General features: G+C 34.1%; 1 protein-coding gene and 2 long non-coding RNA genes across 3 annotated transcripts; 1 reads left to right on the top strand and 2 right to left on the bottom strand.

The window, feature by feature from the left end:
• The first annotated feature begins 4,100 nt into the window (after positions 1-4,100).
• LOC142227573 (uncharacterized) lies at positions 4,101-5,361 on the top strand. Its single transcript, XR_012719908.1, has 2 exons — positions 4,101-4,452; positions 4,957-5,361. It is a non-coding gene; the product is annotated as an uncharacterized LOC142227573 (long non-coding RNA).
• A 1,844-nt stretch (positions 5,362-7,205) lies between these two features.
• LOC142224692 (uncharacterized) lies at positions 7,206-13,642 on the bottom strand. Its single transcript, XR_012719189.1, has 3 exons — positions 13,506-13,642; positions 12,852-13,439; positions 7,206-7,423 (listed from the first exon to the last, which is right to left on the bottom strand). It is a non-coding gene; the product is annotated as an uncharacterized LOC142224692 (long non-coding RNA).
• Positions 13,643-19,012: 5,370 nt separating this feature from the next.
• LOC142224689 (transcription factor grauzone-like) lies at positions 19,013-23,591 on the bottom strand. Its single transcript, XM_075294472.1, has 4 exons — positions 23,400-23,591; positions 19,807-20,732; positions 19,356-19,737; positions 19,013-19,303 (listed from the first exon to the last, which is right to left on the bottom strand). Exons 1-4 carry the CDS (start codon positions 23,520-23,522, stop codon positions 19,067-19,069), a joined length of 1,668 nt encoding a protein of 555 aa, XP_075150587.1. The 5' UTR covers positions 23,523-23,591; the 3' UTR covers positions 19,013-19,066.
• Between the last annotated feature and the right edge of the window lie 212 nt (positions 23,592-23,803).

The raw sequence follows: 23,803 nt of genomic DNA, 5'->3' as shown, positions 1-23,803 counted from the left end.
CCCGATATGGACTTATATGGCCCCAGAAGCCAGAGATATTATTGCTAATGTGTTGAATTTCACTGTTGAGGGTAATGTCTGTTTTTTGTTGAGAACGCGATTTTCTCAACAATTTCTCAACTTGAATATTACCCTAATCCTTTGAAAAAATGTTTGAAAAATTGTTGAAATTTAGCATTTTTCAAACGTTTGTGTTTATTGGGTAGAACTTTCTATCGGGCGTTATTGTGAATGTGATATGACACACATACTTTGGCTTATGCTAGAGTAGGCTTATGCTAATAATCTAGTGCATTCTACTATCTGGTAGATGTCGTGCAGGCATAACATAAGTGATTATGGGTCATATTACTACAATTATTTATAAGTAAAACAAAAGGCGTTACTTTTACAATGAACGATTGGAAAACTAAGAACACAAAAGATGTTTAGGAAAATACTAGAAAATAAAGAAATGACTCTTAACAAGTTATGACGTAATTTTATCGTTACAATTTGAAATTTAAATTAACGGAAACTAATTTAAATAAACTTAAATCTAGAAATATCACATTCGTAACAATATATATGCTTTCTGTTTTCAAGAGTCAGTAATAAATTTGTGCTAAAGGAGAAAAGCTTTTTATTACTAAAATATTTTTTGCGAAACGAAAACACCGTTAGTCTTCTCCATAATGCGGCCTTTTTCGGAAACACAATTTTGCGCTACATGTACTGCACAACACATTCAAGATTCATGTGTCCCGCACAAATATAAAGTGTGGTTAAATTGTAAGGGCCGATGTTGAATGTGAACCACACCTAAACGCCAAGTTTTTTTCCGAATTTTATTTGACATTTCTCTATTTCAGACTTACTCAATTTGAACCGTGGAGAGATACACAATCCAACAACGTGTTAAATGGTTTCAAGAAATGGCAACAGCGGATGATCAATTTTCGAAGAAAATCATCTTCAGTAATGAGGCACATTTTCACATCAGTGGATTCGTCAATAAACAGAATTGCCGCATTTGGGCGAATGAGAATCCAAGAGTGATTGTCGAAAAACCAATGCACCCACAAAGAGTGACTGTGTGGTGCGGTTTATGGGCTGGCGGCATCATCGGGCCGTATTTTTTCCAAAATGAGTCCGGTCAGGCAGTTACTGTGAATGGTGTTCGCTATCGTGAGATGATAACGAACTTTTTATGGTCCGAATTGGAAGATATGGATGTGGACGATATGTGGTTTCAGCAGGACGGTGCCACTTGCCACACAGCTAACGAAACAATAGCTCTTTTGCGCATCAAATTCAATGGCCGCGTTATCTCACGTAATGGCGATGTCAATTGGCCGCCAAGATCATGGGATTTGACACCGTTGGACTTTTTTCTTTGGGATTATTTGAAAGAAAAGGTATACGTCGATAAGCCAGCAACAATTCAAGAGCTATGGGATGAGATAATTCGGCACATTAACGGCATAGAACCTCCATTATGCCTCAGCGTCGTCGACAATTTGGACCATCGGATGAAGGTGTGCCACCGAGGTCGCGGCGCCCATTTGGCCGATATTTTGTTCCATACATAATTGAGCTATACCAATATATCACAATGAAATAAAATTACAATAATTTCCTAAATAGTTTGTGTTTTATTCAAAATCAACATCGGCCCTTGAAATTTTAACCACCCTTTACTTTAGATACTTTAGAAGATGGGAAATTGGCCTACGTCACACCAAATGTTGCATTGACGGTTGTAGTTCCATACATGTTTGTAATTTTTATAATTTTTATAAGTTAGTGCATATGTTTGTAACACCCAGAAGGAGGCGAGATAGACACATGGTGTCTTTGGCAATAATGCCTAGGGTGGATCCCTGAGTCGATATAACCATGTCCGTCCGTCCGTCTGTCTGTGAACACATTTTTGTGATCAAAGTCTAGGCCGCAATTTAAGTCCAATCGCCTTCAAATTTGGCACATGTTCCTAATTTGGGTCAGAATAGAACCCTATTGATTTTGGAAGAAATCGTTTCAGATTAGATATAGCCCCTATATATATCTTTCGCCCGATATGCACTAATATGGACCCAGCAGCCAGAGTTTTATACCGATTTGCTTGAAATTTTGTACAAACATAACACTTAGTCGTATAGTCAAGTGTGCAAATTTGATTGAAATTGGTTCAGATTTAGATATAGCTCCCATATATATCTTTCGCCCGATATGGACTTATATGGCCCCAGAAGCCAGAGTTTTGGCCCAATTTGGTTGAAATTTTGCACACGGAGTAGATTTGGCATTGTAGCTATGGGTGCCAAATTTGGTGGAAATCGATTCAGATTTAGATATAGCACCCACATATATCTTTCGCCCGATATGCACTTATATGGACCCAGAAGCCAGAGTTTTATCCCGATTAGCTTGAAATTTTACACAAGGAGTACAATTGGTAGTATAGTGATGTGTGCCAAATTTGATTGAAATCGGTTCAGATTTAGATATAGCTTCCATATATATTTTTCGCCCGATATGGACTTATATGGCCCCAGAAGCCAGAGTTTTGGCCCAATTTGGTTGAAATTTTGCACTAGGAGTACAATTAGTAATATAGTCATGTGTGCCAAATTTGATTGAAATCGGTTCAGATTTAGATATAGCTCCCACATATATGTTTTTCTGATTTCGAAAAAAATGGTCAAAATACCAACATTTTCCTTGTTAAATCGCTACTGCTTAGTCGAAAAGTTGTAAAAATGACTCTAATTTTCCTAAACTTTTAATACATACATATCGAGCGATAAATCATAAATAAACTTTTGCGAAGTTTCCTTAAGAGTGCTTCAGATTTAAATGTTTCCCATATTTTTTACTATCATTGTGTTCCACCCTAGTGCATTAGCCGACTTAAATTTTGAGTCTATAGATTTTGTAGAAGTCTATCAAATTCTGTCCAGATCGAGTGATATTTAAATGTGTGTATTTGGGACAAACCTTTATATATAGCACCCAACACATTTGACGGATGTGATACGGTATCGAAATTTTAGATCTACAAAGTGGTGCAGGGTATAATATAGTCGGCCCCGCCCGACTTTAGACTTCCCTTACTTGTTTTATTTGTGTTTTATTTTGTTAAATGAACAACTTAATTTTCTTAAAGAAACAATGTTAAATTTTAGGCAAACAACAAAATAATTACATTTTCTCGTTTAGGAAATTTATTTCCTGCACTTAATTTATTTTTATTTGCAGTTTAAGTCATCCAATACACTTAGTGGGTTCTTGCTTAGTAGCATTGCTTTGTTTAATTAAAGGGTGATTCTTTTGAGGTTAGGATTTTCATGCATTAGTATTTGACAGATCACGTGGGATTTCAGACATGGTGTCAAAGAGAAAGATGCTCAGTATGCTTTGACATTTCATCATGAATAGACTTACTAACGAGCCACAACGTCGAATTTTCAGTGAATGGGCCCTAGAAAAGTTGGCAGAAAATCCGCTTTTTTATCGACAAATTTTGTTCAGCGATGAGGCTCATTTCTGGTTGAATGGCTACGTAAATAAGCAAAATTGCCGCATTTGGAGTGAAGAGCAACCAGAAGCCGTTCAAGAACTGCCCATGCATCCCGAAAAATGCACTGTTTGGTGTGGTTTGTACGCTGGTGGAATCATTGGACCGTATTTTTTCAAAGATGCTGTTGGACGCAACGTTACGGTGAATGGCGATCGCTATCGTTCGATGCTAACAAACTTTTTGTTGCCAAAAATGGAAGAACTGAACTTGGTTGACATGTGGTTTCAACAAGATGGCGCTACATGCCACACAGCTCGCGATTCTATGGCCATTTTGAGGGAAAACTTCGGAGAACAATTCATCTCAAGAAATGGACCGGTAAGTTGGCCACCAAGATCATGCGATTTGACGCCTTTAGACTATTTTTTGTGGGGCTACGTCAAGTCTAAAGTCTACAGAAATAAGCCAGCAACTATTCCAGCTTTGGAAGACAACATTTCCGAAGAAATTCGGGCTATTCCGGCCGAAATGCTCGAAAAAGTTGCCCAAAGTTGGACTTTCCGAATGGACCACCTAAGACGCAGCCGCGGTTGTGACATCTGCCCATTTTCGAACGTTTAATTTGCTATTCATTCTGTGTTCTCGCTACATTTTTTATTGCCAGTTAACGACAAATGTGTATTTTTCCATTGAACGATAAATCGCATGGTGTCGGGCTGTTCAATGTCAGCTGTTGTGTGACGGCGATAACATGTTAAGCCTCCGGACTACCGAAAGGTGAGCTTTGGAAGGGGGAGCTTGGGCCAATTCATACATGTGTCATTCATAAAACGTGCTTTTGAGTAGCGACATCTTATATTAACAAATAGTGTCTGCAAAAAGTTCAAATTGAGTCTCCACATTTTTTATATGGAAAAGTCTTTTGAATTTTTTTTTGATATAATATAAAGGTAAATATAAAATAGTTATTTATTAAATAATTTAGGAAATAAATTAACTATATTTTTGACATTCCACGGGAAATGTAGCAGACGTAAATGTGTAGAGATCGTATGGGAAATTGTTACATGAATTAAACCAATGGTGATACTAAAATGATTTGTAATAATTAACTAATTTTGTGTATATTTGACTATTGACAGAAGATGTGGTATAAATAACACAGATAAGTTTACAAAATCGATTAATAGTCTACGTTTTTTTGTACATTAATAAGTGTTGATGGATATTGCATCAAATTGGTTAAATACATGTGGCAAATCGTTTGGGGCATCTCCCCAAATATATTTTCTATGGGATTTCAAAAATTACAAGGAGTGAAATCCGATAAAAATTATATAGAATTTTAGAGAAAATATAATTTCACTACGATCTCAGCATTTAAGGGTTGTATTTTCATAACTTTGTCTGTAGTTTCATCTTAGGTTGATAATTCGTTTATTTTATTCGAATAGGACAAATGAATAGGAAACCACGCCATCTTCACACCAGCATGTACCCCACGTGTTGAAGTGACGAAAACACGTGGAGGCAGATTTCAGAATTAGATGGCTGGCAAGTCGCTCGAAAGCTCCACTGGTAAATTGAGCTTGGAAATAACAGAAGCTTTTTTGATACATGCAGGTTTTGTGATAAATGCTGTTAAATTGTATGAAAGAAAAATAAGGTAAAGAAAACTAACATATTTTAAGGCTGAACAAAAAAAAAAATCAAACAACTTTAGTCCTGTGTCCTATTGTTCCATTAACTTCGTAGTGCTCTCATATATGGAAATTCTTGGAGACAGACGCGGCCATAATTGTTTCCATATATTGAAAGCACTACAACATATTTGTTGTCTGTGCTGTTAAAAAAAAGTACTTACCACTTAATAATCGTATATTTTAAAAATCACAACTGAGATACCAAAAAAAGAATAACTAAAACTATATACTAAAATTAAAACTACTATATACATGAAGGATATACTGAAATTCTAAACAAAAAAAGGAAAGATTTACTAAACTACTATTCTATTTTAAATTACTTTAAAATATTTTTTTTTTATATATGAGTCATGCAAAAAAAAAATATGTATACAATTTGTCAAATAAAACATTTGGTTAAAATATACAACTATACATGAAATTTACAAAATCAAAAACAAAAAAATATAGATATAGATATAAAATATGTTATAAGATTAATTTTTTTTTTTGTCTAATTAAAAAAAAAATATATATATATATATAAAAAAATCTCAATGTAAAATTGTCTAAAATTGTGTATAATAAATATGATTCTTTTAGGCCTAAATTAAAAATATTAAAACAATAATCGATCATTGAATACTCTATTGAACAAAACACATAAAATTATTTGTTGCTATTTAAAAAAAAAAAAATAATTTAACACAATTAATAAACCAATTTAAAATCCATAATTTTCATTCTAATTTGTTTATAAATATGATTTTTGGCAAATTTAATAAAGTCATCTTTATAACAGAATTCTTTTTAAAGTAAATCTCAAAAATAAATAGTCAACAAAATAATAAAAACGATAAATAGTAACAATAAATATATATCCATTCATATATTTAAACAAAAATTTTAAACAATTACATTAATATTAATAATGTAAAATGTTTGAATATTGTTAAATTATATGAAAAACTATTCAAAAATAAACTAATATTATTTATGTAATTAAAAATAAAAGATGTTATAATTATTAATTTGTTTATATTTCATTATAAATACTTATACTGATTTAATAAAAATTGTATTAATGTGAAAAGTAGAGAAATCAACATGTGTTTAGTATAAATACTAAAAGGCTGAAAATGTAACAGTGGGTTAGAGATAGACTAATTCATGTTTGGGGTATTTTCATAAATATGGCATGGAAAATACCAAGGATGACTGTGAAGTCATACGGGGTGGGCAGCCATTCGAGACAATATCACCTTGGTCTCAGTCGTTGGCCGAAATTTAAACAGACGATTGAATTTAAAAAAATATCGTAACGGTCAAAAGGAAAAAAGGCATCCAATCCCGATTCATTTACATATCATTATTTGGTTGTTTTCATTTAGAGTGGCAGTTATATTTTTGAATTTTGAATTTATATGGTACTAAAAGTAATTTGTATGTCCTCAGCGGAAGAAGAACCTGCCCGTCCGGCGAGCTAAGCCGCAGCCTATGACAATAGTACCATTTCCGCAAATACACACAGAGGCATTACAAATTTGGCGCCCGGCAACATGGAGCTGATTTGATGTCTTGACATCTGAGATATTATGTTTTGCTTTCATGTATGTATGCACATCAGGTATCCCAGCTCTGTCAATCAATTTTGGCAACCATCAAAATCATCCATCTCAGAATGTAGAATATCAATAACCAAACGCACTATATGAGAACATATCTTCGGAACGGTATCCCGGAAGGTACGCTGCTAGTACCATGCTGTGTCGTAACGATTCTCAAGTATTTTCGAATATTGAGCGAATCAAAAAAAAAAAAGTTTTTAATCATATTTGAATATTATAAGAAATCATAATTTGTTTGAGCTACATAGCTTTATATTTATTCGTTTCTATAAATATTAAATATGGACTAAGAATTTGTTGAACAATTTTAATTATTCCACCCATATATTTGGAACCTTTTACATCTTTTGAAGTAAAAACCTCGCCATTTAAAAAGAAAGAAACACCTCGTTTTTAAATTCGACTGAATTTACTTTATGTTTTTTTATTGAAACAGGAAAGATAATATTAATTACAATTTGTTTGCTTATAAATAAAAATTTCTAATAATAGTTAGAAAGACTTAATTGCTATGGGCATGCGATAGAATTGTATTAAATTTCGGCCTACCAATCTATCTCAACCAATAACTGCTTACAGAATTCAGCCAGTAATAACCTGAAACGAAACTAACAAAATTTATTAATAATTTTGCAATTAAACTTGACAAAACAACTAAAACACTATCATCTATATGTACTAAATATTATATACAAAAAAAAAAAACTAATTTACTAATACTACATGTTATATGTTTTTCCATTATTTCACACCATATATAACAACAATCAAATTTATATACTTTGTTTTACGTCTTTTCATCTAAACGAATATCCATATCATAATATTAATTTGCTTAATAACATTTATACAAAACTCTGCTATACATAAAAAAATCTATTCATTTGAATTATTACCAATTGAATTAGTTTTATCAAGGGCATAATACGAAAAAATTTTGAAAATTCATCATGAATACCAATAGAGCACCATCTCGATCATCAAATCGTATTGCGGCTAGAAATAATCGTTTAGCTCAGGGATTAAATAATATCGCGCCCACAAACTTGAATTCGACAAATAATATCACGGCTAGAAACACTAGTTTAGCTCAGGAATTGGCACACTTGACGGACCATGTTAACAACTACTCTACGAGTAATACTCAGAATTCAAATTCGAATTCAATATCTGACTTGAACAGGACTGTCATTTCGCAAAACGGTATAAATCCTCTTATGTCGTTGAGACTTCCCCGAGAACTTGGGCCACGAACTACTTCTTCCCCAGAGACATCTAACCATATTTCTACCCCTGAATACAACAGCATTGCTGCACAAGAAATAAGAAGAGAGTTCTCGAGAATGTCTAGACAGGAACAAAGGCTTCCTACGGTGAACGAACGAGCAGATCAAGAGGCCACGGATAATGACGTCGGAGCTAATTTGCGCAATTATGTAGATGCATCAGTTGGAGCTGTTCAGGCGCAAATAATGAGATCTATCGAACAAAGTTTAGCGGTGATGATTCCACAAGCTATACGAAATTCATTAGATTCTCATTTAAATAGCACGATTGCGGATAATTCCAATAATAGAATGGACAATGGCAATGGATCTTTCATACAACAACCTCATTTAAATAACCATTCAAATCAACGGATCAATACTAGCCAAAATCAACCACCATCACAGCTATTTCTACCAAACCACCATCAACAACCTTATCAACAAATACCTAACCAACGACAATCACAGGCTAATTTACACCATCAGGGACCAACACAATACGTCAATCAAAATCTAGCCTTGGGATATAAACCAATGACTCCATTACAGCTACAAAAGTGGGGTATAAAATTTGATGGGTCGTCGAAATCAGTTAGTGTAGAGGATTTCGTTTTTAGGGCTGAATCCCTTAGAATGGATTATAATTGTCCATGGGATATTTTTGTCAAGGGATTTCACCATTTATTGACGGGTCGAGCATATGACTGGATCTGGGAATTTCGCCAACAAAATCCTTTTTGCCACTGGGACCATTTAAAGTACCATTTGGTCAAAAAGTTTCGAAATTTTGAAAGCGATTTCGAGATTCAGAGACGTATAATGGATAGGCGTCAGTTGCCATCCGAAACTGCCGATACATTTATCTCGGAAATAATAAAGTTGAAAAACCAAATGCGCATTCAAATCCAGGAATATGAAATTGTCAGGATTATAAAAGACAATTTGAAAGAAGGTCTCGTTCAGCTAATTTACCCCAAGAATATCGAAACTATAGATGAGCTCTTAGAGGAGTGTAAAAGAGCTGAAAGAAGCATTGCTAAAAGGATTTCTTATCGCCAACAGCAACAACAAAATAATTTCAAACGTATACACGAAGTGGACTACAATGATATTGAACAACAGGAATATTTTCAAGAAGTTGAAGAAATTCAACGAGCAACAGCTTCAACAAGACAGCTTGTCTGCTGGAACTGTAAAACAGCAGGCCATACTTTCATAGACTGCCCGATGGAGCAAAGAAACATTTTTTGTTTCAAATGTGGGTTCGATGGAGTCACATCACCCAAATGCCCCAAATGCGCGGGAAACTTCAAAAGGAACATGCAGGCGACTGGGACAACATGTTCGCAACAAGGTCAAACCCAGTAAGAGACGCTGCTGTACAAACTGCAAATCTACAAGAACCTTCCATAAACATTACACCCAAAATTTTGGATAGAACAGAACAAGAAAACGATTACAGAAATTTGAAAACTATTGTACCATATGAGGAGAGATTAGAAAACTACAATGAAATCCGTAAGAGAATTTTCAAGAATTTCATCCCTCACAGCAAAAAGATAATTAAAGCCAGGACAAATCATGCCAAACGAAAACGAGAAAGGAAAGAGATCGCATCCACACATCTTGCCACGGACAATGACATTAGACCCTACCTGAATGTAAAATTAAATGGTGTTGAATACAGAGGACTAATGGACAGTGGTGCATCCATATGTTGTCTGGGAAAGGATTGTATAGAGAACGTAAAAAAGATGAATGTACCTGTTCTAAATTTCAAATCATTTATTCAAACTGCAAGTGGTGATAATCGTCAGATAATAGGGAAAGTGAAATTGACTATCGAATGTGGAGATACGAAACGGGACGAAATATTTTATTTGGTTCCGAGTTTGAAACAGACTCTAATACTTGGTTATAACATATGGAGTGAACTTGGTATCAGGATCAAGATGGGAAATGTATCTGTGGATGAAATCGAGATACCTGAACAGCTTAAAATGCATGAGTTAGATGGTGAACAGACTGTGAGACTAGAAAATGCAAAACTTTCATTTCGATGCTATACTAAATTTGGATTAGGCAAAACTAATCTCGAAAAGCACAGCATTGATGTTGGTAATTCACCGCCGAGGAAAATGAGGTATTTTCCTGTCAGTCCGGCTGTTCAAAAACTCATGTATAATGAACTGGACAGAATGTTGGAACTTGACGTGATTGAGGTGGCTCAAAACGCGGACTGGAATAACCGTGTTACATTGGTAATAAAACCCAATAAAAATCGGTTATGTCTTGATGCTAGGGAGCTAAATAAGGTAACGCGAAAAGACGCTTATCCGTTACCGAATATTGACGGATTGCTTGCAAGACTAGGTGACACACACTACATTTCAGCCATAGATCTAAAGGACGCATTTTGGCAAATTCCCCTGGAGGAATCTAGCCGGCCATTGACTGCATTCACAGTCCAAGGAAGGCCACATTATCAATTCAAAGTAATGCCCTTCGGACTGTGTAATGCAGCCCAACGAATGTGTCGACTGATGGACAAGGTGATTCCTTCAGAGTTAAAGGACCGGGTATTTGTGTACCTTGATGATTTATTGGTTGTATCATCTAATTTTGACACGCATATCGATATTCTCAATATTGTGGGCAATAGGTTAACAGCGGCTGGACTGACCATTAACATGGAAAAGTCTAAGTTCTGTTACAAGGAATTAAAGTATCTAGGATATATAGTAGGAGCAGGAAAACTGAAGCCTGATCCGAGTAAGATAGAGGCGATAGTGAATATAAGGCCGCCTAGAAATCAGAAGGATGTCCGAAAATTTCTTGGTACAGTCGGATGGTACCGTCGGTTTATCCACGACTTTTCTTCCTTGTCAGCACCTCTCACGGATACGTTAAAGAAATCTCCGAAATTCAATTTGACCCCTGAAGCTTTAAAATCCTTTGAGCAATTAAAACTACGTTTAGTGTCAAGTCCTTTATTAACGAGCCCAGATTTCACTAAGCCATTTTTTGTGCAATGTGATGCTTCTAATGTTGGAATTGGGGCTGTTCTTTTTCAAAAAGATGAAGAAGATGGCGAACACCCAATAGAATATTTTTCAAAGAAGCTGAACAATGCACAAAAAAATTACTCAACAACTGAGAAAGAATGCCTAGCTGTGTTATTGGCCATTGAACGATTCAGGCAATACATTGAACTCATGGAGTTCACTGTTATTACCGATCATTCTAGCCTGCAATGGTTAATGCGGCAACACGACCTAAACGGTAGACTTGCTCGATGGAGTTTAAAACTCCAAGGATATAAATTCACGATTGAACACCGAAAAGGTTCAAAGAATATTGTGCCAGACATGTTGTCCAGGCTGAATATGGATGAGATTGTTCATCACCATAGAGGTATATTGAATTTCAACTCGAATGAATTTAAAGACCAGAAGTATTTAACACTCATAGACACCATTGAACAGAATAAGGATCGATTACCTGACTTGAGAGTTACTGATGGGATTATTTATAAAAGGGTAAAATTCAACAACGACAATGTAGACAACGAAAACGAATGCTGGAAGATATGGTTACCGGACAAATTGACAAAGGAAACAATTAGAAAGGCACACGAGGATAATACATCGCATGGAGGAATTGCGAAAACATTACATAATATCAGACAATTCTTTTATTGGCCGTCCATGGCAATTCATACCAGTGATTATGTGAGACAATGCGATACATGCAAGGAAATTAAAAATCCTAAACAAGTCCTGAGACCACCAATGGGGAATGAAGTGAAGACACAGAGACCTTTTCAGAAAATATATATTGACTTTCTTGGTCCTTACCCAAGAACAAAATCAGGAAAGGCTTTTATCTTCATTGTCTTAGATCATAAAACTAAATTCGTTTTATTGAAATCGATGCCTAAGGCAACAGTTAATTTGGTTAATAAATTCATTCTCGAAGAAGTTTTTCATAAATTTGGAGTGCCGGAGATAATACACTCCGACAACGGCAAACAGTTTGTTTCAGAATCGTTTCAGGATTTACTTAAACTATTTGGCGTTAGACATGTTCGCACGCCAATACATGCACCACAGGCTAACGCGAGTGAAAGAGTAAACCAAACCATATTGAGTACTATAAGAAGTTACCTGAAGGATGATCAAACCCGATGGGATGAAAAACTCTCGAAAATTGAATGCACATTAAGATCAACTGTACACTCTTCAACAGGTACAACTCCTTACTTTGCTCTCTATGGTTACAATATGATAACTCATGCGGACGCATACACGATTTTGAGAAAATTGAATTCGATAACAGAAGGCGAAACGCTTATTCTACCTAAGTCTGACCAGATGCAGCTCATACATAAACGCTTGAAGGAAAAGATGCACGAGGCTTATGAGAGAAATGTCAAATATTATAATCGTAGAAGTCGCAATGTGGTATATAAACCAGGTCAAGAGGTATTCAGAAAAAACTTTGTGCAAAGCAATTTTGCAAAAGGCATTAATGCAAAACTATGCAAACAGTGGCTGAAATGCCGAGTGCGAAAGGCAATTGGAAATAGCCAATACGAAATTGAAAATTTGAAAGGCGACCTAATCGGCATTATACATGCACAACACTTACGACAATAAAAGCATTGCCCTGGACAATTTACTACATGATTCTAGTTAAACCACGTACAACTACTTAATTCTAGTTAAACTACTTATTTCTACTTTAAACTATATCGTCGAGATCTCACCATATTGTAATGTTTGCTGCAGCTTAAATTGTAACATTGTTGTTAAATATTACGTTCGCACGTATTATCATTAAATTTCCTATCATCGTATGCGATCTTCCATTTTTGACGGCAATCAAGAACCTATAAAAAAGAAAGAAAGACTTTAGTATTGTAGATATAAAGGAAAACCTGTAAGAAAAAAAAAGAAACAAAATTAGTAACTATAGAAACAAACTATTTCACATTGAACTTATCTTTAACATCAACAGTTATCCGATAGGATTTTGCTCAAAATGAGTGCAATTTGTAAATGTCCACATTTTAAGGTATTCAGGATTTGATTTTTTATTCGCCACCTCTATACATGAATTTGCCATCATCACCGGCGTGCATACATTTTACGCCAATGAACGAACTCGAAAAGGCAAAAGTCATTGTTCCTAATGATTCAATTACACTGCCATAGAGTTCATTCATAAATGCAGTGTTTTGTAAAATGGATACTTTTGTCCACGCAATCACACATCATAAAACGGATAGCCTGTATATTATTCCAATTGAATCCCTTTTTGTCCATAAATTTGTTTGTGTCATATACAATTTGACCTGTAAAAATAAGAAAGATATTTATTTCGTAAACATGTTTGTAATCACAAACACACATTCATTTACCTGTTCAAATTCTTTTCCAATTTTTCACCCAATTAAATATTGTACAATGTTTTTTTTGTACCTGTACATGGACAATGTTTGTAATGCTGCTTTTCCAAAATTTGAAAAACATTTTCATCATGTCATCGCAGGTATATACAGCTGCATAACACAATTTTTATGACACATTCCATAATCATTACATTTACACAGGCACCGGTGAACCAAAATGTTGTTGGCTGATTATGCATTTGCCAGAAATGGATATGCAAACACTTCATTGCAGCGTTTCCCTTTTGACCATAAATTTGCCAGCTTGTGCGATTCTATTTGCAATTTGTGTTGGATAAAACCTCGGTGTACCATATATGAAAATGACGAAAGAAAAATGAATGAGATAATCAGATCTGTATGAATATTATGGGAATCCAATGTTTTACCTGTGGCTATTCTTTTATATACATTCAAATTTGTGGCGATGTTTGCTTACAGGAGCCATTTATATTCATCATCACAAAATAGTTAGCAGCACGGGGATACGTAGTTATTTCGGCGAACGTTTACCATCAACTTCAAATGGTTTTTATTTTGTATTCACGAATAATTGAAGGCAAATATTTAAATTACAAATTTCTTAACAGAGAGAAGTGGTCTCGGTGTTATGTTTGTTTACATTTTGTTTTTGTGCATATGCCAACATTTGGGTACTACACAAAAAGGAACGTACAACGCGTACAGCTGACAGAGTTGTCGTGTCATAAATTATTGGCCATATTTTCTTATTTTATTTTATTTTCCCAGCTCTTTTCAGCTACACAGGCTTCGTGAAAAGAGTTGGCTTTGTGACATCTGCCCATTTTCGAACGTTTAATTTGCTATTCATTCTGTGTTCTCGCTACATTTTTTATTGCCAGTTAACGACAAATGTGTATTTTTCCATTGAACGATAAATCGCATGGTGTCGGGCTGTTCAATGTCAGCTGTTGTGTGACGGCGATAACATGTTAAGCCTCCGGACTACCGAAAGGTGAGCTTTGGAAGGGGGAGCTTGGGCCAATTCATACATGTGTCATTCATAAAACGTGCTTTTGAGTAGCGACATCTTATATTAACAAATAGTGTCTGCAAAAAGTTCAAATTGAGTCTCCACATTTTTTATATGGAAAAGTCTTTTGAATTTTTTTTTGATATAATATAAAGGTAAATATAAAATAGTTATTTATTAAATAATTTAGGAAATAAATTAACTATATTTTTGACATTCCACGGGAAATGTAGCAGACGTAAATGTGTAGAGATCGTATGGGAAATTGTTACATGAATTAAACCAATGGTGATACTAAAATGATTTGTAATAATTAACTAATTTTGTGTATATTTGACTATTGACAGAAGATGTGGTATAAATAACACAGATAAGTTTACAAAATCGATTAATAGTCTACGTTTTTTTGTACATTAATAAGTGTTGATGGATATTGCATCAAATTGGTTAAATACATGTGGCAAATCGTTTGGGGCATCTCCCCAAATATATTTTCTATGGGATTTCAAAAATTACAAGGAGTGAAATCCGATAAAAATTATATAGAATTTTAGAGAAAATATAATTTCACTACGATCTCAGCATTTAAGGGTTGTATTTTCATAACTTTGTCTGTAGTTTCATCTTAGGTTGATAATTCGTTTATTTTATTCGAATAGGACAAATGAATAGGAAACCACGCCATCTTCACACCAGCATGTACCCCACGTGTTGAAGTGACGAAAACACGTGGAGGCAGATTTCAGAATTAGATGGCTGGCAAGTCGCTCGAAAGCTCCACTGGTAAATTGAGCTTGGAAATAACAGAAGCTTTTTTGATACATGCAGGTTTTGTGATAAATGCTGTTAAATTGTATGAAAGAAAAATAAGGTAAAGAAAACTAACATATTTTAAGGCTGAACAAAAAAAAAATCAAACAACTTTAGTCCTGTGTCCTATTGTTCCATTAACTTCGTAGTGCTCTCATATATGGAAATTCTTGGAGACAGACGCGGCCATAATTGTTTCCATATATTGAAAGCACTACAACATATTTGTTGTCTGTGCTGTTAAAAAAAAGTACTTACCACTTAATAATCGTATATTTTAAAAATCACAACTGAGATACCAAAAAAAGAATAACTAAAACTATATACTAAAATTAAAACTACTATATACATGAAGGATATACTGAAATTCTAAACAAAAAAAGGAAAGATTTACTAAACTACTATTCTATTTTAAATTACTTTAAAATATTTTTTTTTTATATATGAGTCATGCAAAAAAAAAATATGTATACAATTTGTCAAATAAAACATTTGGTTAAAATATACAACTATACATGAAATTTACAAAATCAAAAACAAAAAAATATAGATATAGATATAAAATATGTTATAAGATTAATTTTTTTTTTTGTCTAATTAAAAAAAAAATATATATATATATATAAAAAAATCTCAATGTAAAATTGTCTAAAATTGTGTATAATAAATATGATTCTTTTAGGCCTAAATTAAAAATATTAAAACAATAATCGATCATTGAATACTCTATTGAACAAAACACATAAAATTATTTGTTGCTATTTAAAAAAAAAAAAATAATTTAACACAATTAATAAACCAATTTAAAATCCATAATTTTCATTCTAATTTGTTTATAAATATGATTTTTGGCAAATTTAATAAAGTCATCTTTATAACAGAATTCTTTTTAAAGTAAATCTCAAAAATAAATAGTCAACAAAATAATAAAAACGATAAATAGTAACAATAAATATATATCCATTCATATATTTAAACAAAAATTTTAAACAATTACATTAATATTAATAATGTAAAATGTTTGAATATTGTTAAATTATATGAAAAACTATTCAAAAATAAACTAATATTATTTATGTAATTAAAAATAAAAGATGTTATAATTATTAATTTGTTTATATTTCATTATAAATACTTATACTGATTTAATAAAAATTGTATTAATGTGAAAAGTAGAGAAATCAACATGTGTTTAGTATAAATACTAAAAGGCTGAAAATGTAACAGTGGGTTAGAGATAGACTAATTCATGTTTGGGGTATTTTCATAAATATGGCATGGAAAATACCAAGGATGACTGTGAAGTCATACGGGGTGGGCAGCCATTCGAGACAATATCACCTTGGTCTCAGTCGTTGGCCGAAATTTAAACAGACGATTGAATTTAAAAAAATATCGTAACGGTCAAAAGGAAAAAAGGCATCCAATCCCGATTCATTTACATATCATTATTTGGTTGTTTTCATTTAGAGTGGCAGTTATATTTTTGAATTTTGAATTTATATGGTACTAAAAGTAATTTGTATGTCCTCAGCGGAAGAAGAACCTGCCCGTCCGGCGAGCTAAGCCGCAGCCTATGACAATAGTACCATTTCCGCAAATACACACAGAGGCATTACACGGTCAACATTTAAATGAAATTATCTTCAAAAAGTAAATGTCATGGACCAATCTAACGTTTCAAATAAAGAACCGATGAGATTTTGCAAATTTTATGCGTTTTTTTTTTTTAAAAGTTATCAAGCTCTTAACAAATCACCCTTTATAAGAAAGTTTCATAACTAAATATTCAAAACTGTACATAAAAATGCAATTTCAAATTCTTATAAATAATTTAAGATATTAACATATTTCAATTTTGCACGAAAAATAATTTCTTAGCAAAAATTATATTACACTCATAGAAAAAAGTCTGCTAAAAACAGCAGTCGATGTCTGCTGTTATATTTTTGTACTTCAGGACCTAATGAACAACAAATTATAAAATTTTTAGGTTAAAAAATTTTCCTCAAAGCATATTTAAAAACCAAAAGTAGTTTTTGGTATATTTTTGCACTGTAATATACTCACAAGCTCCTAAATACGATCAGCAAACATTTTGTTTGCTGTTATGCCTCAATTCGATAAATATTCAGATTTTTGGTCAAATAAAGGGTGATTCTTTTGAGGTTAGGATTTTCATGCATTAGTATTTGACAGATCACGTGGGATTTCAGACATGGTGTCAAAGAGAAAGATGCTCAGTATGCTTTGACATTTCATCATGAATAGACTTACTAACGAGCAACGCTTGCAAATCATTGAATTTTATTACCAAAATCAGTGTTCGGTTCGAAATGTGTTTCGCGCTTTACGTCCGATTTATGGTCTACATAATCGACCAAGTGAGCAAACAATTAATGCGATTGTGACCAAGTTTCGCACTCAGTTTACTTTATAGGACATTAAACCAACCACACGAATGCGTACAGTGCGTACAGAAGAGAATATTGCGTCTGTTTCTGAGAGTGTTGCTGAAGACCGTGAAATGTCGATTCGTCGCCGTTCGCAGCAATTGGGTTTGTGTTATTCGACCACATGGAAGATTTTACGCAAAGATCTTGGTGTAAAACCGTATAAAATACAGCTCGTGCAAGAACTGAAGCCGAACGATCTGCCACAACGTCGAATTTTCAGTGAATGGGCCCTGGAAAAGTTGGCAGAAAATCCGCTTTTTTATCGACAAATTTTGTTCAGCGATGAGGCTCATTTCTGGTTGAATGGCTACGTAAATAAGCAAAATTGCCGCATTTGGAGTGAAGAGCAACCAGAAGCCGTTCAAGAACTGCCCATGCATCCCGAAAAATGCACTGTTTGGTGTGGTTTGTACGCTGGTGGAATCATTGGACCGTATTTTTTCAAAGATGCTGTTGGACGCAACGTTACGGTGAATGGCGATCGCTATCGTTCGATGCTAACAAACTTTTTGTTGCCAAAAATGGAAGAACTGAACTTGGTTGACATGTGGTTTCAACAAGATGGCGCTACATGCCACACAGCTCGCGATTCTATGGCCATTTTGAGGGTAAACTTCGGAGAACAATTCATCTCAAAAATGGACCGGTAAGTTGGCCACCAAGATCATGCGATTTGACGCCTTTAGACTATTTTTTGTGGGGCTACGTCAAGTCTAAAGTCTACAGAAATAAGCCAGCAACTATTCCAGCTTTGGAAGACAACATTTCCGAAGAAATTCGGGCTATTCCGGCCGAAATGCTCGAAAAAGTTGCCCAAAATTGGACTTTCCGAATGGACCACCTAAGACGCAGCCGCGGTCAACATTTAAATGAAATTATCTTCAAAAAGTAAATGTCATGGACCAATCTAACGTTTCAAATAAAGAACCGATGAGATTTTGCAAATTTTATGCGTTTTTTTTTTTTTAAAGTTATCAAGCTCTTAACAAATCACCCTTTACTATAGATATTCATAAAATATTGTTTTAATTATGTTAAAATAATATAAGTCAGATGACATTTTTATATGTTTCAGCCAAAATAAAACATGTTTTGCTGTAATGTAATGTAAAAAATGGCAGAAAATGTTTGCTATTTCAGCAAACTGTTACTGCTGTCCCTTTTTCAGCAGACTTTCTGCCGTTTTAGCAGACTTTTCTGCTGTCCCTACTAACAAATTTCTTTGGGTGTAAACATTTCTTTGTAGTTTATTAGTGAACACTCAAAATATACTACATTTGTATTTGATCTAAATCCATTGGTAATATTTGCGATTGAGAATTATCATCTCTAGATATACGTGTAAAATTCTGTGGTAAATTTCCGGAATATTTTTTTCGTCGCGCTTCCTCCCATTCAACAGGATGAGCTATTTTTCTATGTTGATGCATATTACCATTGGAATTGAACTCTTTTGGACACCATGGACATCGGTGAAGCGGCGTTCCTGTGTGTATAGACATGTGGGACTGAAAAACAAACGTATTAACTAAATTCAGTATATTTATTCTACTTACAAACCTTAAAATTATCAGCTCTTTTAAATTCTTTTTCACATATCGTACATTTAAACCGATATCCCATTTCGTGTGCTTCTCGAACATGTTTATTTAAAGCCCGTAAACTCGGAGAAATTTTCGAACATATATGACACTTATGTTCGCGGTTGTCCGTAGGATGTTTTGCTTCCATATGGTTTTTCAAGGTTTGTTGATTTGTCAATATCATCCCACATTGATCACATTTCGCCGTTTTGACGGGTAAAATTCCCTCATGTCTCTCCATGTGACGTTTAAATGTATTCGAATCCGGCATAATTTGACCACAAATCTCACAAACTCTTGCATAGGTATTAAGATGCACAGCCTTTTGATGTTGTGTAAGAGTGTATTCATTTGCATAGCTAAGTGAATAAAAATAATAAACTTTATTTTTGTTTTCATTCATATGTTACATAAATAATCATACTTACAATTTTCCACAGTCATTGCATGGAAATTTCTTTTCAGATTTTGGCAAATGTGTTAATTTATGTTTATCAAGTTTGTGTTTTAGTACAAATTTTTTGTCACACATATCGCAACAGAATTTTTTCTCATCATGCATCTTTTTTATATGACCAATCAGACATATTCTCTTTGTAAATACTTTACCGCAAAGATCACACTTGAAATACTCCGGATTTAGATGATAATTAATATGATCGACCAGCAATATACGACTATAAAATTTATTTCCGCAACATAAGGCATATCCCTCCTCATTGTGTTCCTTACTGTAATGCTGACACAAGAATCGGAAACGCTCAAATGATTCTTGGCATTTATCGCACGTCATTTTGAAATGCTCTTGCAAGAATTTATCGTACTCAACGCGATTCATTTTTGGAAGATTTGATGGCTTGCGAGAACTACTTCTACTGGAGGATGCGTCTTTTGTTTTTGGTGTTTTTTTGTCTTTGGCCAATTTGGCCCTACAATTTCTTCGTTTCACTGTATTTCCTTTATTACTTATTTTCGCTTTAGAGTTTGTAGTTTCTCTGCGAATTAGGGGCAAATTATCATCCCGGCTATCGCCGCTATCAGCAAAAAATGGAGGATCATGATGATCGTCTAATATATCTACGGAATTTCCATCACTATCATTAAATTCTTGTTCTTCATTTTCTTGTTTTATTTCCACTGGAGCTTCCAATTTTTGACCAATAACGATTTCTGGTTCCAGCAATGTTTTCAAAAAAACATCATTTGGTTTTTCTTCATTCAATGGATCATCCTCATATTTCAACTTAAGTTTCCTTTTATTCTGGATGTCTTCCACGCGAGTGTAGAATTCGTGGAAACCATTTAGTTCTGCCCAACACGAAAGACATATGCACGATTTCCCCACAGAAAGTTCCTGGTAATAAAAAAATGTGATATTAAAATATATACATGCAATTGAAAGTAATTAATATTTTTATACCCTTCACCACTACTGTGGTACAGGGTATAATAAGTTTGTGCATTTGTATGTAACGCCAAGAAGGAGTAATCATAGACCAACCTTTTAGTATACGGATCGGCTTAGAATTAAATTCTGAGTCGATTTAGCGATGTCCGTCTGTCTGTCTGTCTGTCCGTCCGTCTGTCTGTCCGTCTGTCTGTCTGTCTGTCTGTTGATGTATTTTTGTGTGCAAAGTAGAGCTCGCAGTTTTAGTCCGATTGTCCTAAAATTTGGTATAGTGTCCTGTTTCGGCTCAAAGACGATCCCTATTGATTTTGGAAAAAATCGGTTCAGATTTAGATATAGCTGCCATATATATTTTTCACCGATCTGGTCATAATTGGCGTGTATATCAACCGATCTTCCTCAAATTACGTACATCCGAATATTTTATGAGTCTCGAAAAACTTGCAAAATATCAGCAAAATCGGTTCAGATTTAGATATAGCTCCCATATATAGCTTTCGCCCGATTTACACTCATTTGCCCACAGAGGCCAATTTTTTGCTCCGATTTAGTTGAAATTTTGCATAGGGAGTAGAATTAGCGTTGTAACTATGCGTGCTAAATTTGCTTGAAATCGGTTCAGATTTGGATATATCTCCCATATAAAGCTTTCGCCCGATTTACACTCATATGACCACAGAGGCCAATTTTTAACTCCGATTTAGTTTTGCACAGGGAGTAGAATTAGCATTGTAGCTATGCGTGCCAAATTTGGTTGAAATCGGTTCAGATTTAGATATAGCTCCCATATATATGTTTTTCTGATTTCGACAAAAATGGTCAAAATACCAACATTTTCCTTGTAAAATCGTCACTGCTTAGTCGAAAAGTTGTAAAAATGACTCTAATTTTCCTAAACTTCTAATACATATATATCGAGCGATAAATCATAAATAAACTTTTTCGAAGTTTCCTTAAAATTGCTTCAGATTTAAACGTTTCCCATATTTTTTTTACTAACATTGGTTCCACCCTAGTGCATTAGCCGACTTAAATTTTGAGTCTATAGATTTTGTAGAAGTCTATCAAATTCTTCCAGATTGAGTGATATTTGAATGTATGTATTTGGGACAAACCTTTATATATAGCCCCCAACACATTTGACGGATGTGATATGGTATCGAAAATTTAGATCTACAAAGTGGTGCAGGGTATAATATAGTCGGCCCCGCCCGACTTTAGACTTTCCTTACTGGTTTAATAATATATTTGAAAATAAAGCAAAATCAAAGATATTTAGAAACAGCAGAAAAATCGGGAAAAACTCTGCTGAATGGGTCACTGTTTTTAATATAAATTTATCTGCTATTTGCTAAACCCAATATCCAAATAAACATGTTAGACTCGACTGCTGAAAACAGCATAGTGTGTATTTATCCAATGCTGTCATTTGTACATTTTATTTAAACTATAAAAAAATTAAATTGGGACGAACATTATGTAGCAGTTAATAAAGATATTTTTAGAGATCTTGGACAGCGATTGTGTTTTTAACCACTTTAACTAATTATTAAAATTACGTACTACCAATTGTGGTCAAGTTGCTCAATTACGCATAGATTAACATCAAAACGATTTTCATTGATGATTTCATCCTTGATTTCAACTTCTCTATACCTGTTGACTAAGGAAACCTTTACGGTAACATTAAAATGAAATCAAGATGGACCGAATAGTATGAGAAGTTCAAGGGATATTTAAGTATTATTTCAATTTAGGAATACATCAAAAATAAAGTACGTATTCATAACGAATATTTTGCAGTTTCTGAAAAATCTGCAGATGACTGTTTTAGACTGGAAATCAATTTTCTGGAAAAACTTGTGCATAATGTCCCCTAACTTTTGTCCATTTTTGAGAGGTGTCCAGGTATGAGAGATTAATTTTAATATGTTAATATAGGGAACGTCCGTATATCTATCTCGGGGATAGACAACCACCAGCCAGGAACGTAAGGGTCCATAGTCACCTTCTAGAGCGCGAGATCCAGCTTTGCCAAATATAGCCACTACATCAGGCATCATACCAAACAGATCTGAAAAGGATTCAGGATAACTAGTTACCTATAGAACTAATAATCGTCCTTCCAGGTTATCGGTGGTATAGTGGTGATAATGGAGTTCTTTTTTATTCCTACTGAAGGAAGATGCCCAAAACTCCACATAGGATTGTCTACCAGCCATACCGCACACTCATCTCTTAAGATTATTTGAGAGACAGTTATCCCTAAAAGCGTTTATGAAGCTGGAATGTTGGAAGTGAACTCACACACAGCAGTATCTATGATCCTGCCTACATTTTATGTGGAAAGCTAAATTGATTACGGAATCTTTGGCAAAGGGAAAATTAGATCAATGGACCACTTCACTCAATATCCCAACGGACAGAATAGTCGTTCCCCACAGCTGTCGGTTCCACATAGCAGGGTCGAAGTAAGAAATCTCTCCTTATCTAATGACTGACAAAATTTTGTAGTACATTTCGTGTTGCCTAAATCTAAACACTGTTTGAATCGATTAATAGTTAATTAATTTTGCATGCACAATATTAGAACACAAGCTGTTAAATACTTACAAAACTCCACAAATGCTTATCTATAATACTCTTAATATTATACTCCAGCCATTCAGTTGAATCTGCCAATATACACTTCGTCAATTCTTCCTTATCGGTTTGCAAACATATCAAACACTCCATGCTTTTTTGTTTGGCGGATATTTTGGAATAAAAATGACAGTATGTGCCCTAACCAATCCGTTCCTTCATCTTTGCTGTCGATAATTTTTGTAGTCAAATTTCAAATCGATTTTCATACAAATTAATCGATAACGTAACAACCCCAATACCCACCCAGCCATGGTATTTCATTGAGTTTGAATTTCACATTTTTGTTTTCCAACTGAAAAATACGAACGTAGTACTAGCCTTTATACATATGTTTAAACATATGCTGACATTTTTTAAGCACATGGTAAAAT

Source organism: Haematobia irritans, chromosome 2, assembly GCF_050003625.1.
Source record: "Haematobia irritans isolate KBUSLIRL chromosome 2, ASM5000362v1, whole genome shotgun sequence".
Taxonomy (NCBI): Eukaryota; Metazoa; Arthropoda; class Insecta; order Diptera; family Muscidae; genus Haematobia; species Haematobia irritans.
This window is presented reverse-complemented; position numbering and strand designations above follow the sequence as displayed.

Excerpts from the sequence above, each read along its gene's own strand:
- LOC142224689 (XM_075294472.1), bottom strand. The coding sequence starts at position 23,522 with ATGGAGTGTTTGATATGTTTGCAAACCGATAAGGAAGAATTGACGAAG. Across the intron at positions 19,738-19,806 it reads TGCAATGACTGTGGAAAATT|CTATGCAAATGAATACACTC; the intron begins GTAAGTATGATT and ends TTATTCACTTAG. Across the intron at positions 19,304-19,355 it reads AAAGAGCTGATAATTTTAAG|TCCCACATGTCTATACACAC; the intron begins GTTTGTAAGTAG and ends TTTGTTTTTCAG.